Source organism: Chenopodium quinoa, unplaced genomic scaffold (assembly GCF_001683475.1).
Source record: "Chenopodium quinoa cultivar QQ74 unplaced genomic scaffold, ASM168347v1, whole genome shotgun sequence".
Taxonomy (NCBI): domain Eukaryota; kingdom Viridiplantae; phylum Streptophyta; class Magnoliopsida; order Caryophyllales; family Amaranthaceae; genus Chenopodium; species Chenopodium quinoa.
The window spans coordinates 1047-20533 of record NW_018743800.1 but is presented as its reverse complement, the minus strand read 5'-3'; the positions used below and the strand labels follow the sequence as shown (position 1 = coordinate 20533).

At 33.4% G+C, this 19487-nt stretch overlaps 2 protein-coding genes and 1 long non-coding RNA gene across 3 annotated transcripts; all 3 read left to right on the top strand.

Annotated features, from left to right (window-relative positions):
• Positions 1–844: 844 nt before the first annotated feature.
• LOC110685293 (pumilio homolog 23-like) lies at positions 845–6955 on the top strand. Its single transcript, XM_021861780.1, is given in 12 exon segments — positions 845–991; positions 1544–1827; positions 1953–2187; positions 2189–2317; positions 2582–2881; positions 3257–3424; positions 4325–4468; positions 4682–4801; positions 4994–5179; positions 5701–5849; positions 6090–6272; positions 6625–6955. Coding segments are annotated over 11 exon segments (2217 nt in total). The 5' UTR covers positions 845–991; positions 1544–1555.
• A 4764-nt stretch (positions 6956–11719) lies between these two features.
• Positions 11720–14847, top strand: LOC110685297. The gene is made up of 3 exons (XR_002503981.1): positions 11720–11829; positions 11986–12075; positions 14802–14847. It is a non-coding gene; the product is annotated as an uncharacterized LOC110685297 (long non-coding RNA).
• On the top strand, positions 14848–18386 carry LOC110685296 (ubiquitin-conjugating enzyme E2 34-like). Its single transcript, XM_021861783.1, is given in 10 exon segments — positions 14848–14904; positions 15737–15773; positions 15776–15790; positions 16327–16365; positions 16497–16560; positions 16661–16722; positions 16828–16867; positions 17221–17248; positions 17414–17505; positions 18012–18386. Coding segments are annotated over 10 exon segments (708 nt in total). The 3' UTR covers positions 18286–18386.
• Positions 18387–19487: the final 1101 nt, after the last annotated feature.

Below are 19487 nucleotides of genomic sequence, written 5' to 3'. Positions count from 1 at the left end.
ACATAACTTACATTGCATCCTAAGACCTAAGCCAGTAGTGTTCTTCATTTTTCTTGTTGTATACGTCTTCGATTCTAAATCAGATGAGATGTTTTGATTTTTGACACTATTTACAAACCCTTTTTGAGTAGTTTTGTGATTTATAGATTTAAAAAAAAAAATATAGTTGTCATGCGAGATTTTATTGGAATAATTCTCTTAATATGTATTATTAAAATTTCAAATTTTATAATTTGTACTTATTGATAATTAGAGATATTTTTTTATGATACAATAATTAGAGATATTTAGACTTAAATATATACATCAACAAATGTAATTAAAATAAAAAAAGTATTATCTTATTTGAAACAAAATAAGTACTACCTTCGATAAATGTTATGTGCAAGTTTGCAATATTTTATATCTCACAAATAATATGTCAAAATTGTACATAACATTTAACAGATGTTGTAATATACTTTGCATTTTACATGAGCAGTCCAATTGTTAGATAATATCGAAATTGATACCTTCTTGCTACGAGTATTTAATTGATTCGACTGCATCACAAAATTGTTGCTCAATTTCTGCTTAAAGAGTGGCTTTATCATTTAAGAGTTTTGTTTGGTTTGTGTAGGATTGGGCTACGGAAGTGTATTGTTTGTGGGCTAACACGAACGTGCAAACCGGTGTCTAACAACTCACTGTGTTAATTCAATTGCTTTGGGTTAGGTTCGATAAGGTCGGGTCAGATTAAGTTAAAATTATTGTATCCACACAAGTCGAAATTTATATCGTATATTTTTCGGGTGGGTTTTGAATTGGGTGGGCCGGGTACTCGGGTGTGGTTTTGACCCTTCCCTGTACTCGTATCATTAACCTTCTTTTCCATTTTCTTGAAGCTTTTCACTTGCGCTGCACTTCTCTCTCTTTTCCACTGAAACGTACTCTGAATTCTCCATTGAAGCGGCCTCTGAGCTTTCTCTCCTCCATTGAAGCAAATTCTGAGGTATGATGTTTATTCTTCCTTTTAACCATCGAATATTAATTTCCTTCTCAATATATGGTTTAATTTCACAATATCGTTAATTTAATTGTCAGTATATTCAATTTAGGGCTTAGATTTTATTATTATTGCTGAAGTTGTTAATTTAATTGCTAGAACATTGATATCTGCATTTTACGTTGATATTTAAACGAAAAGGAATTTATGTGATATTTTGAGCCTAATTTGTTGAATGACTCAAATTTGGTTGCTAATATGTTGCAATTTTTAACCCTAATTGAGCACATGAGCCGAGTCGAATGCTTATTGTCTCGCTGAAATGCTCAAATGACTAAGAAATATGGTTCTGTGGCAGGTAAGGTCAGGAGTGTGGTGATACTTATTACTTAGGTATAGTTGTAGGCTTCCAAATTTGTGTTGAATTGATAACAAGAGTTACATTAAAAGAACTTGAAACAATTTATGCGCCGAAACCGAGGTTATTGTGTTGTTGAACACTTCTTATGGTTTGTCAATTTGCTAAAATGCTTGTTGTTGATTATGGTCCTGTGGCAGCTTTGGGTTCGTATGGTTGCTGTTGGTTCGAAAGCTTTACCTCTTAGAAGGACGAAGGATCATACTGTTGTTGAGACTTGTCGATTATTTGGAGAAGACGTTGGTGTTTTTAGGCAGGGAAGAAGTAGAAATATGCGGAGAAAGGCAGATGGGAGACGTGGAAATTCTGATGGGAGTTACCAGTCTAAAGGTTCCCATGGAAGTGAATCTGATGGGGCTTTTAAAGATAAGAAATATCAAAAGAAGCAAGATTTTTCGGAGGATGCTGAGACTTCATATATCAGGTGTCTGTTCTGTTCATACCTTTTCACCTTTTAAGATGATAATGTTTGTGGTATCTTGTTGTTGCCATTTCGTTTGGTGTTTGAGTGCTTACTGAAATGCTAACATGAGTCTAATATACACATAGGCAGCAGATAGATGCTGAAACGGTGAAATACTTCTCTGAGATTGCGAATGTACTAGAAAGTGGTGAAGTAGAGTTGGAGGAGCGTCCTGTTGTATGTGGTAATGCTTTGGAGGAAAGCAGAGGGAAAGAAATGGAACTTGCGACTGACCATATTATCAGTCACACTATGCAAACATTGTTGGATGGCTGTGATGCGGACCACCTTTGTGGTTTTCTCCGTAGTTGTGCAAAGGATTTTTGGTCGGATTGCTATAGATAGGTGTGGCTCTCATGTTGCAGAAACGGCTCTCAATTCTTTATCTAGTCATCTCCAAGATGAAGACTATTACAATCTAATCAAAGATACTTTAACCTTGCTATGCCAGGTAGTCTTTTATTTCTTTTATTCTTCTCCTTATTTCTACTCTTATGCTGAACAAAAAGGATTTTCTAGTTTTTGTCATTTGCTATTATTTTTTATTGCCTTTTCTTGATGATACTTCTTTCTCTTGCTGATATGCTCTCTAGATTTGTTATGGTGCAAGGTAACATGGTTACTATCAATGCAAAGTATATTTTGTAGTATTTTTTTTTTTTTTTTTTAATTTCTCTGTTGACTGACAGGCATCATTATACTTTTTACTTGCCAGGAAATAGTCCGAAAACCTGTAGTTGTTATGTGCAACTGTCATGGATCTCATGTGATCCGAAGTCTTCTATGTTTATGCAAAGGAGTACCATTGGATTCAGAGTTCCATTCTGCTAAATCATCTACGGTTTTATCTCGAAGGTTGAATCTTTATTCTGATAAAGAGCACAAGAATGAGACACTGATTGTCCATCAAGGGTTTCCAGATTTACTCGAGTTTGTTGTGTCTGAAATGTTAAAGTGTAACGCAACCGATATTGCTGCCCTACAAGTGGACCAGTATAGCAGTTTGGTTCTGCAGGTATGTTCCAAGAGCCTTAGGCATTATAATCTGAAGTACTAGTTATTCCATATTTTTTTTCATTCCTCTTGGCCTCTTGCTCTGTCCCATTTTGTAGGATAACTTGATTTGGTGTGAATTTTATGTGGAAACCTGATTAAGATGGCCAGGTAGCCTGAATAAAGCTGACTTTTCCATGCAAAAGGCTGGAAACTTTATACAGCTTCAATTGTTGGCTGCTTGTCAACCTGTCTGTGCAAATTTTATAGCCTATGATTCTGTTAGAGTTATCTAGTTACAACTCTATAACTTGAATACTTGTCTACTTTCCATTTTTTTTTTTTTTGAAACCTACTTGTCTACTTTCCATAATTCTGTGGATTCTGTACCGTGCAGACAGCTCTGAAGTTGTTAGCAGGACAAGAGCAAGAGCTCCTCCGTATCATTCCTGTTATATTGGGTTGCAATGTGGAGAATGCAGATCAAAGTTACTTCATAGAGACAACTGAGGTTCAGAACATCAGAGATTTGGTAAAAGAAAGTGCATTTAGCCATTTGATGGAGGTAGGATTTTGTGTATGAAAATTATTGGATTTTTGTTCACGAACAGTAATTTTTGCTTCAAAATACCACTGTTATTAATTTTGATTTTAATAGGATCCAATTCTGATTGAAAGTTATTTTCCTTTCTGGATCAATCAAGAATTGTGAGTTTGTGACTGAAATGTTAAGCTTTTGTCTAAATTTTAGAAGTTAGAAGGTAAACAGATGAATAATGTTAGAAATGCCACTCTTCTTATTTGATAGAGACCCACTATAATGACTTGGTTATCCTTTGTGACTCGCAATGTTACTAAACTTTAGTTAAGATTAATCTGGACTAATAACTGAAAAATCTGCTATAAGAAGGTGCCACCTAGTCTGCCCTCTTATACACCCATGTTTGGGAGTAGAAACTGATTTTACCTATTTGGATTTGTTTCAGTTTAAGTTGTAGTAGACTTTCAGTTTAATGTAATTTTGTAAGGTACAGAACCAATAAATTCTTACTTCATTTTAGTGTTTCCTGTATACGTTCTTCATCCTCTTTCCTTTTTCCTTTATATACTCATCCTCTTCCCAATATATGGCAATGTACCCATTTTGTCACTGCTGGATACAGTGATAGTTATCAAAGGATTTAGCAACCTGGCCTATGTTGTCTTGTTGTGCAGCTTGCTACATACTTTCATGTCAGTGGTTGTATCAGAAATTACCAGTTCAGTTTAAGCCAAGCTCATAGGATATTGAAGAAATTGAGTGAAAGAATCCAATAGTGTTCACTGTTTCGGGCTTCTTTAGGAGGCAAAGGTGTGGTTTATTGTAGGTGGTAGATTGAAGGATTTAAACATATTATTTCTGGGTGTATTTTATTTCTCCCTTCATCCTCCTTTTTTAATTGAAAAAAGCTGCCATACTTTGCAGGTCATATTGGAAGTGGCTCCAGATACTCTGTATGATGAGATATTCATGAAAATCTTCAAGGGTTCGTTGTATGATATTTCATGCCATCACTACGCCAACTTTGCTGTGCAAGCCTTAATATCTTATGCAAGAAACCAAGATCAAGTATGTCACTTTCTATTGTACATGGAACATATATTACAAACTTACAATAGTGCTGCATAAAATGCTTGTGCATTAATGTTAAAATCTCATCCTCTACTTTTTGACAGATAACTATATCTTGTCATTTTGTTTCTTGAGTCCCTCAAAGATATGCCAAGTCTTGTAGCAATTCTTGTTGTATACCTTGCGTAATTCATTCATGTTATCCTCTAGGTAGGTGCAATATGTGAGGAGCTTGGACCCAGAATGAGGGATCTACTGAAAATGGGAAGAGCAGGCGTTGTTGCATCTTTGATTGCAGCAAGTCAGAGACACCATGCTTGTGAGCACAAGGTACAAACTTCACAGAGCACGTCTCGTATATCTTATGTTGTGCTGCAGTAGCTTTGTAGCAAGCTGCAGCAATGATGATGTCAACTATGTCTAAGCAGTGCACTAATAATTTATTATGGTTTTCCTTCCTGTAAAATTTATTTACACTTCAGTAGATTTGATTATAGTTTTTTTTTTTTGTTTGACTGACAGTGCTCTAAGGAGCTTGCAGCTGCTGTAATCATAGCTAATGAGGATCCGAATTGTATTGTACCTCGATTTCTATTACTTGATAATTACTTATTCTCCAAGGATAAAGCAAACTGGAGCTGGACAAGTGGCTGTAGAGTACATGTTATGGGCTCTCTAATTCTGCAATCACTATTTAAATATCCAAGTGTATGTAGCCTCCTGCTTTCTTTTCTTCATACAGCCAATTATGTATCTGGAGAAAATAAACAGTGCATGTTAGATGAAAATGCTTCTCTCATGCTATGCATTGTATTTACTTTGTAGCTCTTTTCAGAAAGATTCAAGAATCTATTGCAATGTTTCCCAAACAAGAAAAACATCAACTGCAGCACTGTTTTTAGCTTTAAGCTAAGGAAAGTAGGACTCGGGAGGTCTAGATACATTAGTCATTATCTCTATATTGTATATACATTAGTGAGGCTATGTGCAGAAGGCCTATAAGATCCACACCCCCCCCCCTCTCCTGGGTTAATTATGGAAAGCATAAATGAGTAGTAATGTAGCAAATATAATGATCATCTATAACTTCACCTTTTTATTTCTTACAACCTTCAAATTTTAAAAAATTATTATTGCTATGTCTTCATAGTACTTGGAAGAAACCTTATTCCTTCATAGCTGAAATTTGTATGTGAAGTTCTTGAATCAGTATAGCTTGTTTATTGCAGGACTGTATACAACCTTACATCACAAGCATCACATCAATGGACAGCTCTCATGTCCTGGAAGCTTTGAAAGATTCTTCAGGCGCACGTGTTATTGAAGCGTTTCTGGGTTCAAAAGCTCCTGAAAAACAGAAGAAGAAGTTGATTAGCAAGTACAGTCTTAGCCATATTTTCTGTTGAACTAATTATCCGCTTGTTCCCTGACGTTGCATTCTATATTCAATAAAATATGATAAAGATGCTCTCTGTTTAACTTTATCTATTTCTATGCTGTGACCAAAGATAAACTATAGAAGACTGAGTAACAAAGTGTATAGTAGAGTTAGCATTTTGTTTATTTTTCAGCCAGCCAGTTTTCTGATTAGCACATCATTTCTGTATATGTTATGAAGGTTGAAGGGTCATTTTGGAGAGCTTGCATTGCACCCATCGGGGTCTTTCACTGTTGAAAAGTGCTTTAATGCTAGCGATGTTCCATTGAGAGAAGTGATAGTCTCTGATATGCTTGGTGTACAGAAAGAACTTTCTAAGACAAGGCAGGGTCCTCTTCTCTTAAGGAATCTTGATGTCGATGGGTAAGCTTGCTTAGCTCCTCTCATTCTTTGACCAGTATTATGTTTGGTTGATTAAGAAGCATAATTATGAAAAAAAAAAATGTTTTAAGTATGTGGCAGTGGAAAGTCAGTTGCTGCAATCTATATGATCAGCTTAAGCTTCTCAAGTCAAAATTCGATGCTTGTGATCCTTGTCGTTGAATTGCAAAGCGATTTTAATTAAGCATGCTGGACATCTGGTTCAGAAATTGTGAATTTAAGATTAAGCTTTAACTCGAGCATTTAAGAGAATTTTTTAAGACCGATGCATTTCTACCTTTTTTTGGCTCCTGATTTTTTTTTTTAAATTTTTTTATTATCATCTCCTGTCCAGTTTCTCAAGACAACCCGAACAATGGAGATCTAGACAGAAGTCTAAACTCACTGTTTACAAGGACTTTTTAGCCGAATTTGTTGAGGAAGAAAGTGTCTCCTGGGAAAAAAAGAATCCTCCTACTACTGATCTTTCTAAGAAAGCAACCCAGCAAACGAATATAAAGAAGATGAGGCAAGAAATTGACACTGTCTTGGCATCATTCACTAGCTCCGATTCTTCAAAGAAGAATAAAAAACAGAAAAAATCCGGTAAAGAACAGGGTGATAATGATGTTGAACAGAAACCGTCTGCTGACAAGAAAAAGCGTAAGCATCGCCAGAAAAGATGACCTGTCAAAGTCTTCTCAGAAGAAGCTCAAATCCTGAACTTGCAGATGCTGTAACAGCTATATCTGCTTACAATTTTGTTGCTCTGTATTGTAATTGTTTTTGTAGAAAATTATCTTTGTAACAATTCCCTTTTTCTGTGTAACAATAATATCTAGGAAATTTTGACATTGGAAAGTTTTATGGATTAAATATAGTTGATCTTGGCTTTGAGAATTCTAACAGCATATTCTACAATGCATGCACTCAGTATTCGCGTCATGAATCATTGTTAATGTACAATTGGGATGGAGACTTGGAGAGAGTATAATTCAATATCATCAGAAAATGTTGTCATAAGCATATATCATCAGAAAATGTTGTCAAAAGCATAAGAGATTTGAGACAGCAAAATTGTGGTATTTCACTATATTATATCAGGAAAATTTGTTTTTAGAGATAAGAAAAGCTCATCATATACAGTAAGCTAAAAGCTGTCCATTACAAACCAAAAAAGATACTACTCTACAAAATATAGACTAATAAGACTATGGATTGTAAACCTTCATCCTTCATCCATGAAGTGTAGGCTTCAACCTAACAAAAAAAACAGAACAAGAAACCACACTGTCTGAGACAACTAAGAAGCATGCAACTGTTCTTTCTGAAGACCTGATCAGAATTAAAACCAGACTTTACTTGTTTTGAGTAGGATTCGATCTACTTGGGGGTATCCTTCGAAAACTCGAGTCTACCTTCTTGAAGGGCTTCTTCATATCGGATCGAAGATGTTTCAATGTTTGAGAGGAGACACCAAGTAACCTCGCTTGCGCCCCACTCGACCGAGACAGCAACACCAGTGCAAAAACAAGAACAAGAACAAGAACAAAGGTCTTACATTGGACTTTCATGTTTTTAGTAAGTATAAATCAAGTTAATTGAACAAAGATACACTCTCAAATCATATGAAGTGATTAGAGGTTTAGTTAAATACCAATAGTAGAATCTTAGTATACTCTTGGGGATCTGAAGAAGGTGGGATCATGTGCTACTTTGTTTGACTATATGCATGTTTGTAGTCTGACCATTGGATTAACTACTAACTAAATACTACTATAATCTGATTAATCTCAGAGGTAGTCATGTGATCTATCACGTGATAATGTTAGTTTAGTTTTCTTGAAGTTATAAAAGGGTGATAAATTAATGCATGCTTCTTTTTCTTTTCTGATAATCTTAGGTTATTTTATTTTGCTAAGTTATCAGAAATCAGAATCAAAATGCTGCATATATATTACTCCTTGTACTTCTCAATCATACAGCTGTCTTAAACGAACAATATTAGCATTTTTGTCAAAGACACTTTTTTGCTGTCTCACTTCTTTAACTTGCATTTGTTAATTAGTGCCTCATCTAGTCATCTACTATAGTTTATTGTTAATGAGGGCCTTAATAAAATGGTTTTCAATTCTTTTAGATATTTAACAAAAGTGTACTATGTGGATTGTTATTTAAGTTTAGTGATGTGTTGTTGTATTTATGAATGTCTAATATGTAATATGCGTATATGTATACAATAAGTTTAGTCAACTCAAAGTACATACATAAATATTGTCGTTTTTATGCTTCTAAATTATTTAGAGTCACATTTGTGTGATTTGGAGTAATTAATCCTTTGTATAAAATAAACGTTTATAAGCTAGATACAAGATTTTGCACTTTGTCTCTTGATACCTCTTTTCTTATAAGTTTACACTAGCTCTATATATACATAATGCATGCTTTAAATTTCTAGTTATACACCAACCAATTTTAAGTGGAATTTATGTATTAGGACATATTTAACAAAAGTGTACTATGTGGATTGTTATTTAAGTTTAGTGATGTGTTGTTGTATTTATGAATGTCTAATATGTAATATGCGTATATGTATACAATAAGTTTAGTCAACTCAAAGTACATACATAAATATTGTCGTTCTTATGCTTCTAAATTATTTAGAGTCACATTTGTGTGATTTGGAGTAATTAATCCTTTGTATAAAATAAACGTTTATAAGCTAGATACAAGATTTTGCACTTTGTCTCTTGATACCTCTTTTCTTATAAGTTTACACTAGCTCTATATATACATAATGCATGCTTTAAATTTCTAGTTATACACCAACCAATTTTAAGTGGAATTTATGTATTAGGACATATTTTCATATGGACAATCGCATATCACTACCTTCTTGGTTGGCAGATCGATCATATTATGACGAACAAGTGTCTTCTCCTAATCTCCTTAATTATTTTGAAAATTAAAGCATTCGACATGTATTATGAATATTATGAGGCAAATTAAACAGTTGATTGAATATTTAATGTCAGTCATGATTTTTGTTAGTGATAATATATATAGATTTGGTACCTTGCAATAATTCTATTATATATTTCTGCATCTGTATCATGAGTTCCCCCGCCCTCTTGAGAAGTCTAATGTTATTTGATCTAGTGGTATGTACGGATGAGTCATGCCACCATAAGGTTATAGGACCAATTTTCATTAGAGGCAACTTGAGTTTGGAAATTCCTTAATACTAGTAAATAAATTGAACATCATATCATGTATTTTTATTCGCAACTTTTGAGATTGTGTTGTTTTCTTTCATTTGAGTTACTAATTAAAAATTTAAAAATACGTATTTGTTCCAAATCACAATTCACTTCAAAAACATTTTACTTAAGATAAAACTAGACTAGTACATGTGTACGATGATCTGATGATGAGTAATTTAACCTAATTAATATTATATGAAATAATAAGTAATTTATAAACTATAATCAAGACCATTTGTTTTCATTTAGCGGGATTCAAATTTTGACTTGTTATTCTCTTTCTCTTAGTTAATTTATTTCATAATCAAATGAGTATTTTGAAGAAATCAAAGATTAACATTATTCATAAAATGAGTTTAAACAATGATTGAGTTCATCATATCCATAAATTGTAGATTTTTTTATACAAAAAAAAAATCAATAATGACATCATACATTAAATTGACGGGAAAATTTATACATAGGATAGGATAGGGAAATGGTTCATGATGTCAACAACGTTTTATTTTTAGAATTAGTATTTAATAAATAAATTTAATGTTTATTTCTAGTATTTAATGTTTTATTTCTACTTATTATTAAAAATTTTAGCTTCTTATTATAGGCATTTCTTAAGACTTATATACTAAAATAAATAAGTACAAATATTTTTCTATTAAGAGTCTCATACAAATATAAGTTATGGCTTTACATGACTAAACATCCATTTTACATTATTTGCAACAATTAAACACTTTTCATTGAGAGTCTATTATGTATACCAGGGTGTACCGTACACCGGGTTATTTACTCATTTAATTTTGCTCATTTTATAAATGAGAATTTTTATTATTATTATTTTTTTTTTTGCTCATTTCATTTATTAAATCTAATATATAATTTAAGAGTTTTTTTTTTCAACTTCCACTCACAATAGTCCAATCCTTGAATGGAGTAATTCTATGCATTTTTTTTTTAATTTTTTTTAATAACTTCCTCTTTAACTTCCATTGCAATATCTTCCACTTCTCCATTTTTTCAAACCATTAAAAAAAAAATAAAAAAAAAAATCTACAACTACCACTTAATTTTTTTTCTTTTAAATATACATAAATGCTCCAAACTCCCAATCTTGAGTACCCACGCATTTATTTATTTATTTATATTATTATTTTTGTAAATTTAAAAAAAAAAAACAAACAACAACTACCCATTCCACTCCTTTTAAAAAAAATTAATAAATAAATACCATCCCACTATTTCTTTTTTTTTTTATCTCTTTTTTTTTTTGTAATTTTTACAAGAGAATACTACTAATATTACACTTTTTAGGAACACTAATAACATTTCACTTTGTGTTTTTTTTTACGTAGTATAATATATGACATGCAGTAAAACGAGTATATAGTTCATTTATCAACAATTCACCATAACACTCAAAATCCCCAACCCTTCGATCGTATGTATTTTTTTAAGGAATTACCCTCCAAACAACTTCGACTTCTCTAATAACCAAACAAAAAAAATATACAACATGTTTTTTTGCGAAACTGGTCTCGCCGAAAAACTGTTTGCAAAATAACAGGAGTAACTCCTACATCATTGAACCAAATTACCCGTATAACACTAAACCGGTAACCTCTATAGCTTTGACAAAGTAAACCCATAATTACTTTCCACATTGCGTGGCCACCGACATATAAGAGTAGACCCTGTTCTTTTAAGGCTTCTGAGCAGGGCAGAGAACATAAGATTCCAGGATAGCAGTCAGCAGGAAAAACTAAGAGTCAACAAATTAATAATATTCAGTAGACCAGAGCTAAGTAGAGTTCAGCAGAGCAGACCAAAACACAAGTCCACAACAATACCACAAGAGCTCAAAAGAACAGGCTTTAAGTTACAACATCAAAATCAACTTCCCGTATTCTAAGTATATTTTTTCTTATAATATATATTTAATATCTTTCTAATATAATATATATCCCGTGCATTTTACACGGGTACACTCTAGTGAGCAAAAATTAATGAGCAAATTACCCGGTGCACCCGAAAGTATTTAACAAATTCTATATCAAATCATTGCAAATAATAAAGATATAAATAATAATCTCGTATCTATAATTTCGTATAATAAAGATATTGAAAACCAAAAGAGGCCCTTTTCCCAGCCAACCCCAAGAAATACTTACAAAAAGGGGAAGAAAATAAACAGCAGCACATGAATTTCCATTTTTACGACTGATTATGAGGAGAGAGATTACGATATTCGATTATTGAACTGCGATTTCTTCGTTCGTCTCGCTATCTTCGTAATTAAGGTATTTTGCTTTCAATTTGATCCCCAATTTTCTCTTTTCATCGATTTTGTAATATTCGATTTGATTTCGTAACTTTTTAGGGTTTTTGATGATTTATTCTCTTTGATTCACAATTTATGATCCAATTGTCGTAATTTTGTTGCTGTTGATTTGTAGACGTTCAGTTGCTACTAGTAAGGGTTTTGTGGTTGCTGATTGATTGGCCTCTTTGTTTGAATTGTTTTTCTTGGTGAATTGATTGATAAGGTGATACTTCTTCTTACTCTTCTTTTGTTTCGATTGTAATTTAGGAAATTGTAATTATGTAGGTTTATCAACAAATTAGTGGAGCAAAAAAAAAAAAAAAAAAAAAGGAAATTTAGATAAGAATGTTACAGAAGAGTAGTGGGGAATGAAGAATCTGACTGCAAATTGTAAAATTCTTGTTGTAGGGTTTGTATGTTTGTGAGGGTTTGTATGTTTATATGATTAAAATTACACACTTTGTATTTCAGGATCTATGTGTCTGTTAATAGCAATAAAAATTGCTCTTTGAATATTGAGTTCGTGCTATCTTTCCGACAGACCCGAAAATGTCAGTTTATGTATCTTGTTTGTCAAGAACACCATTTTTGTTGAGGATTTAGGGGCTTAGCAACTACTCTGACCTTTCTTTACTATTGAGGCTGCCGCTGTGCAGGGAAGGGGTAGGCTGATCGCCTGATTACTTAGAGAATGAGGTAGAGAGGGAGGAGAGAAGAAAGATGGGAAGTGGCTGAGAGGAGGGTGAGAGGATTAAAATAAATAAAATTTAGTGAGGTTAAAATTGTTAGTAATCAAGTATGTGGATTAAGGTATGGGTTTCTTGGTGTCTGTTATTCTAAACCTAGTTTTGATACTAAAACACGTAGTTGATATCTTTGGTTGAACCAAACCCCCCTTAAAACACCACTAAACCATTTGGATTATCATCATACAAATACAACTCTAGGTCCATTATTATCTAAGCTACCCCCATAATTTTGTCTCATACAGACTTGAAAAGTTCCATCTAACTTATCCAACTTGCTGTAGAAACTTCAAATTGGAAACAATGAGTTCCTCATCATGAATTGGCTACACCAAAATGCAATTTGCTAATTGTAGTAATAACTTCATATGAGTTTGGAATCACGAGTAAGGATTTAATTTACTTCTTTGTCTATCGTTCCCAACTGGTTTCTATAAGATCTAACCACGTATGTCACGATTTCCGAAGCCTGAGATACTCACTAAATAAGTTTCTCCAATGGCTTTTGATTTGTAGTTCTGCTTGGCTAATGCTTGCCGTAAATCTCTAGATCTTGTGCTTATATGTATCATTGCTCCTCTATTATCACTTGTTATATACTTATATATATCTTGAGCATCACACCTTGGAAGGCTTTGATGCTTGCCACCCAAATGTCAAAATTCTATCATGATAGACCTTGTTTGGGTATGATCTGAAACCATATATTTATTTGGAAGATTATGACATATCATGATAGACCCGAATGTCAAAAGTCTATCATATAACCACTGGTTTCTGATCGTAAGAGTTTACATTGTAATATATATGTTTTGGAGCATACAATGTGTCAATGTAGCTGTCAACTTTTTGTTATGGCCTGTGATTATTGTTCAAGGTCTGAAATGTAGTTATATGAGGCAAACCACGATTTGGGCCACTAGGAGCAAGGATTTTCTTGAGAGTTAACATTTTTATGTGGTCAGAGCCAGATACAAGAGAGAGGTTAGAGGAGTGAGATTTAAGAATAGAAAAGATAGATATCTGATGGAGCAAGGTAACTAAATGGAACAAGGATTTTCTAGACCGGTAATCATTTTTTATTGTGTTTGGGAGCAAGAAACAAGGGAGAGGAGTGAGTAAAAGATAAGTAGTTCGATATAAATTAGGGTTTGGAAGAAGTATCTCCTTTAATTTCAGAATCTAGTTGCCTGTTGAACTAATAAATGTTTTGATTAGGCATGTGTTGTTATTGTTTCTAATTAATATAGCCATTCTACTATTCCACCTATTGATATGTTTTCTATAAGGATAAATAGGTTGTCGTACTAAAATAGCATGAGACTTTAAGTTTGGGGACAGTGGTAGTATAAAAAGGGAGCTTGAGTTGAATTTGGATGCATTAATTCTTTACCTGTGATTTTCTAGAACATGATGATTTTAGACTATTTATTGAGTGTTCTACCACATTTATCAATTTTCATCCTTTAGCTGATGTTAATTATAATTAGAAGAAATGAATCAATGTAAATCATAGCCAGACATTTATTTATCACAGAGAATTAAGATTGGTGTTCTAAGTCAACCTTTAATGAATTTGAAATTGATATTGTGTGGGACTTATAATTTTGACAAATGGAAACTAGACTATCTCAGCTATGATCGTTTTAGTTATGTTTTTGGTGTATCACATGTAGACAAAATGTCCTGTTTTGTAGCTCTTGTGTTCAGACTGCTACTCAGAACCATATTCCTTGGTGAAATTTACGATGATAAGCTATGTTGGGTTGTTCTTGTGTGCAAAAGCGGTTTATATTCTCATTTTGCAGGTTTATTTCAACCTTCTTTGTATAACTCCCATAGTCCCTTCACATCTTATCTACTCCTAGTTCATTACGACTTGCGAGGCACTGCTTCAATGATGCCTTTCTCATAATTTTCTCTCCTGGCTGTAAATGTTATACCCATTGTTTGTTTTTGCAAGAATTGATCACCGTTATGCATTCCCTCTTTCTTCACTTTTGATGTTTAAGGGGAAGGTTGCCTTTTGATTAGTTGTTTATCAGTGTTGCTAGCATAAATTTATTTGTTTAACTCTTTTTCCAAGATGATGCACTTGATTGGGTTGTCTTGACTCTTAAGCTCTCTAAATTTTTGTTAATGTTCTAGTTGTGGAATCAGTTTGTTTTGTCAATCCTAATTATTTATGTGGTGTTTTTAACAGTTTTGTTCTGAGGTTCAAGTTAGGAGTTGCATTTGAAGATTATAAAATGGCTGAAAAAGCTTGTGTCAAACGCCTTCAAAAGGAGTTTAGAGCGCTCTGTAAAGTACGTTTTATCTTTTTTTTTTTTTTCACTCTTATTGCTCACCAGCCGGTTTCTTACTTTCTCTTGAACTATATTCTATATTTGATGTGTATGATGTTTTTCTGGTGGATTTGTCTGCATATAGCCTTATTTTCATCTCATTTGTGGATCTCTTGCAAACTGCTTTCTCTCTTTCTCTCCCAAACACTTTACACACATGCACATTCTTTTTTTTTTTTTTTTTTAAATTCACTTTCAAAAACCTTATAACTGTACCATGTTTTCACCCACATACCCTAAAATCAATAAGCTATTCCCTTTTTTTTTTATAAATAAAAGTTAACTTTAAACAATAATTCCACTACAATCCCTCTTCTAAATTATTGTGCCCAAGTCAAATGGAGCCTTTTTAAGGGACGGAGGAAGTATCTTTTATTAGATTGCTTGGCTTATTTTAGGCGCAGAGTTTACTTGCAGATGAAAGAAGTTTCTCAAGCTGATTATTTTCCTGGTTCCTCTGTATAAAGGATAGAAGAAAGTTAATGTTAAGCATTCTATGTCGTGAACTTTTTCCTCTCTTTATTTCAATGTAGAATATTAGAGAATTAATTTTTTTTGCATATGACAGAGCAACCCCAATTCTTTAGGAGTTCTGAGAACTCAGCTTTCTCAAATTAGGCTTTTTTTTTTCATCTAGAATAAATTTGTTGGAAAATGAATGTTTTGCAAGAAAATTGTCATCACTCTTTACACCCCCTCTAGGATTGATATTTTCTTTTATAATTTTGGCTTGTGCTCCTGCATTATATCTTCATCCTTCAAAATACTCTAATGGCATTTTTTGAATTTGCAGGAGCCTGTATCTCATGTAGTTGCTCGCCCCTCTCCAAATAAATTCTTGAATGGTGTAAGTTTTACTTTAGCAGTCCTTCCCTTACCGATGACTTGAAATAATGTGCTAATTTGTCTGTGGAAATATTGGAACTTTAGTGTATTTCTAGTTGTTGTATGCCATTTGGTGGAATATGGAAACTTTGACAACTTAGGTTATGCCTTAACCTGGTAAGTCCTACCCTTCCAAAGATGGTTTGCAAGATGAATAATCATGTGACTGTATACATAGCATACCTATTCATCATTTCATCTGGACGTAGCTTTTTATTTAAGCTGACCTTAGTCTGTATAGATTTTTTTTCTCCATTTTTTATTTTTTTATTTTTAAATATGGGCTTGCTGGTTTGGAGTTTAATTATATTAGAAGTCTCTATTTCACAATTGCCACTAAATTAGCATGTTCAAGGTTTTGGACATTGCTTAAATGATGGGGATTATTGTTATTAAATTGTTTTAGCTTTTAGAAGATATGTTCAAAATTATATGTTGTGTTAGTCTTTTTTTTTTTGCATCCCTCTTTCTTATCTTTCTTTTGTTTTCCAATTTCAGATTATGTACTTGAGGGAAGTGAAGGAACACCGTTTGCAGGTTTGTCCTTCCTGCTGTAATTCTTTTCCCTGCATCTTTTTGGCTCGAGTTCTGAACTCTTGTGACTCAGTCATTGCTCGTGTCATTTTCAATTATGTGAGTTAATTTTCTGATTTTTACATCTTATGAAGGTGGATATTATTATGGGAGGATCACGTTTCCATCTGAATATCCATTTAAGCCACCATCGATCAGGTACCTCACTTTTTTTTTTGGCTAGTTATCTTCTCCCTTGAGATTATAAAGAAATGAAAATGCTTGTGGCTTTGGCATTTTAATGTTTCCTTGTTTATAGGATGACGACTCCCAATGGGCGGTTTATGACTGATACCAAGATATGCTTGTCTATGAGTGATTGTAAGTTTTGTGCTTCATTGATGCTCTTTATGTGGCTTTGGCATTTTTTTTGGTCATTGATTATGATTTAGTCTCATAATGATTGTCTCTTTTATTTATTTGCAGTTCATCCTGAAAGTTGGAATCCAATGTGGTCAGTATCCAGGTAAGATAAAGTGTGCTAACAGATGTTATTCTCAATGCATGACTTCATAGCGCGTCCTTCAATTGAGGGAAAAATGGGGTAGAATGGTAGATTCTTATAGGAGTCATTTTTAACCATTTATGGGAAAAGCAAATATCATGTGACATTGACTCAATGATATGGAGCAGCCTTTCAATTTTACTAAAACTTATGTAATATCATTGTAGAAGTAGAGTTTTCATTGATCTTGATAACTAAGATACAGTAGTATATACCATCTTAAGTTGCTGTTGCTGTTGCTGGAAGAAAGCACATTCTTTTTGTATATTTGTTCTTAATTCCATGTTATTGACTACTCTTTGTTTAAAATGCAGTATTCTTACGGGTCTACTCTCATTCATGGTAGGTTCATGCCTTTGATTTATATATATGCTTCTCCATTAACAAGGTCTGACCTATCTGCTTGAAACTTCTGTGTGTTATATACTAGTATTACTTAGCTGGTAAGACTATGCGATTCATTTCAATTGATATATTTGGTTTCTAAGTCTTTCTTGTGTCCTGCAGATGGACAAAAGCCCTACTACAGGAAGCGTTTCAACATCTGTTGAGGAAAAACAATGTTTAGCCAAGTCTTCACTTGCCTATAATTGTAAAATGTAAGTGAGTGGCAGTTTATTACTGGTGTCTGTTTTGTTTATTTTCTGTTGTCTTACATAGTCTACTGATGAGTATTGCATGCAAAAACCCATTTTGATATTGCTCTTTAAATCTTGGGCATATTCTTCATGAATGTCCAACGTTAGTTTTTCAATTGACTGAAATTAAGGTTTTGAATTGATATTTTGCTCTTACCAGTCACAAAAGTTGGTGTTCTGTTTTTGGGTTTTTTGTTTGGCATTTCTGTATGAGTCATGTTTTTCTAAGATAACTGAAATAAATTCATCCATGGTTTTCTCAGATAGACCATAGTCTCATAATGCAAATTGGAACATAAACAAACATTGTTTCCCATATTTTTCTCAGTTGCATCCTATGTCAGAAATTTGAAATTGTCCTGAAATTGAAGGAAGGCAATTTTGTGGAATTAGTCGGTTGATTTTTCTTTGAAAATAATTTGTCAATTAATTTTGTCTATTTTGGGCTTTGAAACTTTGCTTTTTAGTTCTACTTTTAGGAAATTGTTTCCTGAATATGTTGAGAAGTACAACCAGCAGCTTGCTGAGCAAGCTCGAAAAGTGGCATTGTCAGTGCCCGCACAAGAAGAATCTTCACTTCTCAATTCGGAGACACTTAATAATAACATGCAAGATAATGCAGCAAAAGCAGAAGATGGGAACAGAAGAAATAATCGTAAGCAATCTGTGCCGACCTGGATGCTGTTGTTGCTCTTCTCAATATTTGGTTTAGTTATGTCCTTGCCTCTTCTTGAACACTGATGTCTCTCCCTAAATAGGCTCGACCTAAATGGGTAAATCTTCAAACTTAAGATCATATAGATATGTGAGCTGGTCAATTTTTCACATCCAAAATTTTCCTTTTGTGGTGTTTCACTGTCTTGTAATTACTAGTACTACACTAACTTGTACAGTCTATGGGATGCTATCTTCTTTCAATTCAATTTTCTAGTATGAAAATTTTGTTTTAAGTGTTTGTCAAATCATCATAACAAAGTAAATGAGCCTGTGAGCTTTAATTGTTGAGGTTCATGTTTATAAACTTGAGAAAAAAAGGGTTTCTTTGAATAAAGGTGGTTTTGGGGGTGATGTCAATGGAAGAATTCTCTGAAAAGATTTGTGCCTATGCATTATACAAAGAGCGTTGCGTTCAAAATCTATGTCATGGCACCTGTGACAAAACTCATGCTTATCAACAACGAAGGCTTATAGGGTTCTAGTATGAGTGTTTTGCTTGCAAGACGCTCGAAGACTTAGTTAAGCCTTCATGTTAAGCATAAAGGAAAGTATATGGTGGATGATCTTAAGCGTGAGCAACATTGATTCTTTCTATTTTTCCATGAACTGAAACCAACTCGATTCAACTTTATTTGAACCAATTTTGAACCGATCTGAAATTGATTCGGCCTAGACCTAACCTGGACCCGACAAATCTTGACCCAACTTGAAAGTGACTCGAACTGACCTGAGGTTGGTTAACACGGTAATTTTAAACTGAATATATTTGACCCAAACACGGCCAACCCGTTATGGATCAATTCGTTTATACAAATTGACACATCTATTCTATAGGCTTATTAAATGGGGCAAGAAAGTTTATTCATCTCTATGTTTATGACTACAAAAGTACTCTAGTTTAATACTCGTAAATGAAGTAGGAAGACTAGGAACTAGGAACCTTCCTGTATGGTGAATTGGTGACTAACAAACTGGTAGAAGCCCTCTGAAGTGTTGTTCCTTTATTGTTTCCCCCAATTTCATCTATAAGTGGCACTTCTCCCCACCCCTCCAAAAATATATTTGTACATATCTACCTCTGAACGACTGTATTATTGTCTGCATACATTGTATTTGAATACCAAGACAGAGGGTTTCTATATGATAATAAAATAATTTATTAGACTTATAAATACGATTAGTATTTAGTAGTATTCCCCTCTTATTTAAATACAAAATACGTACCT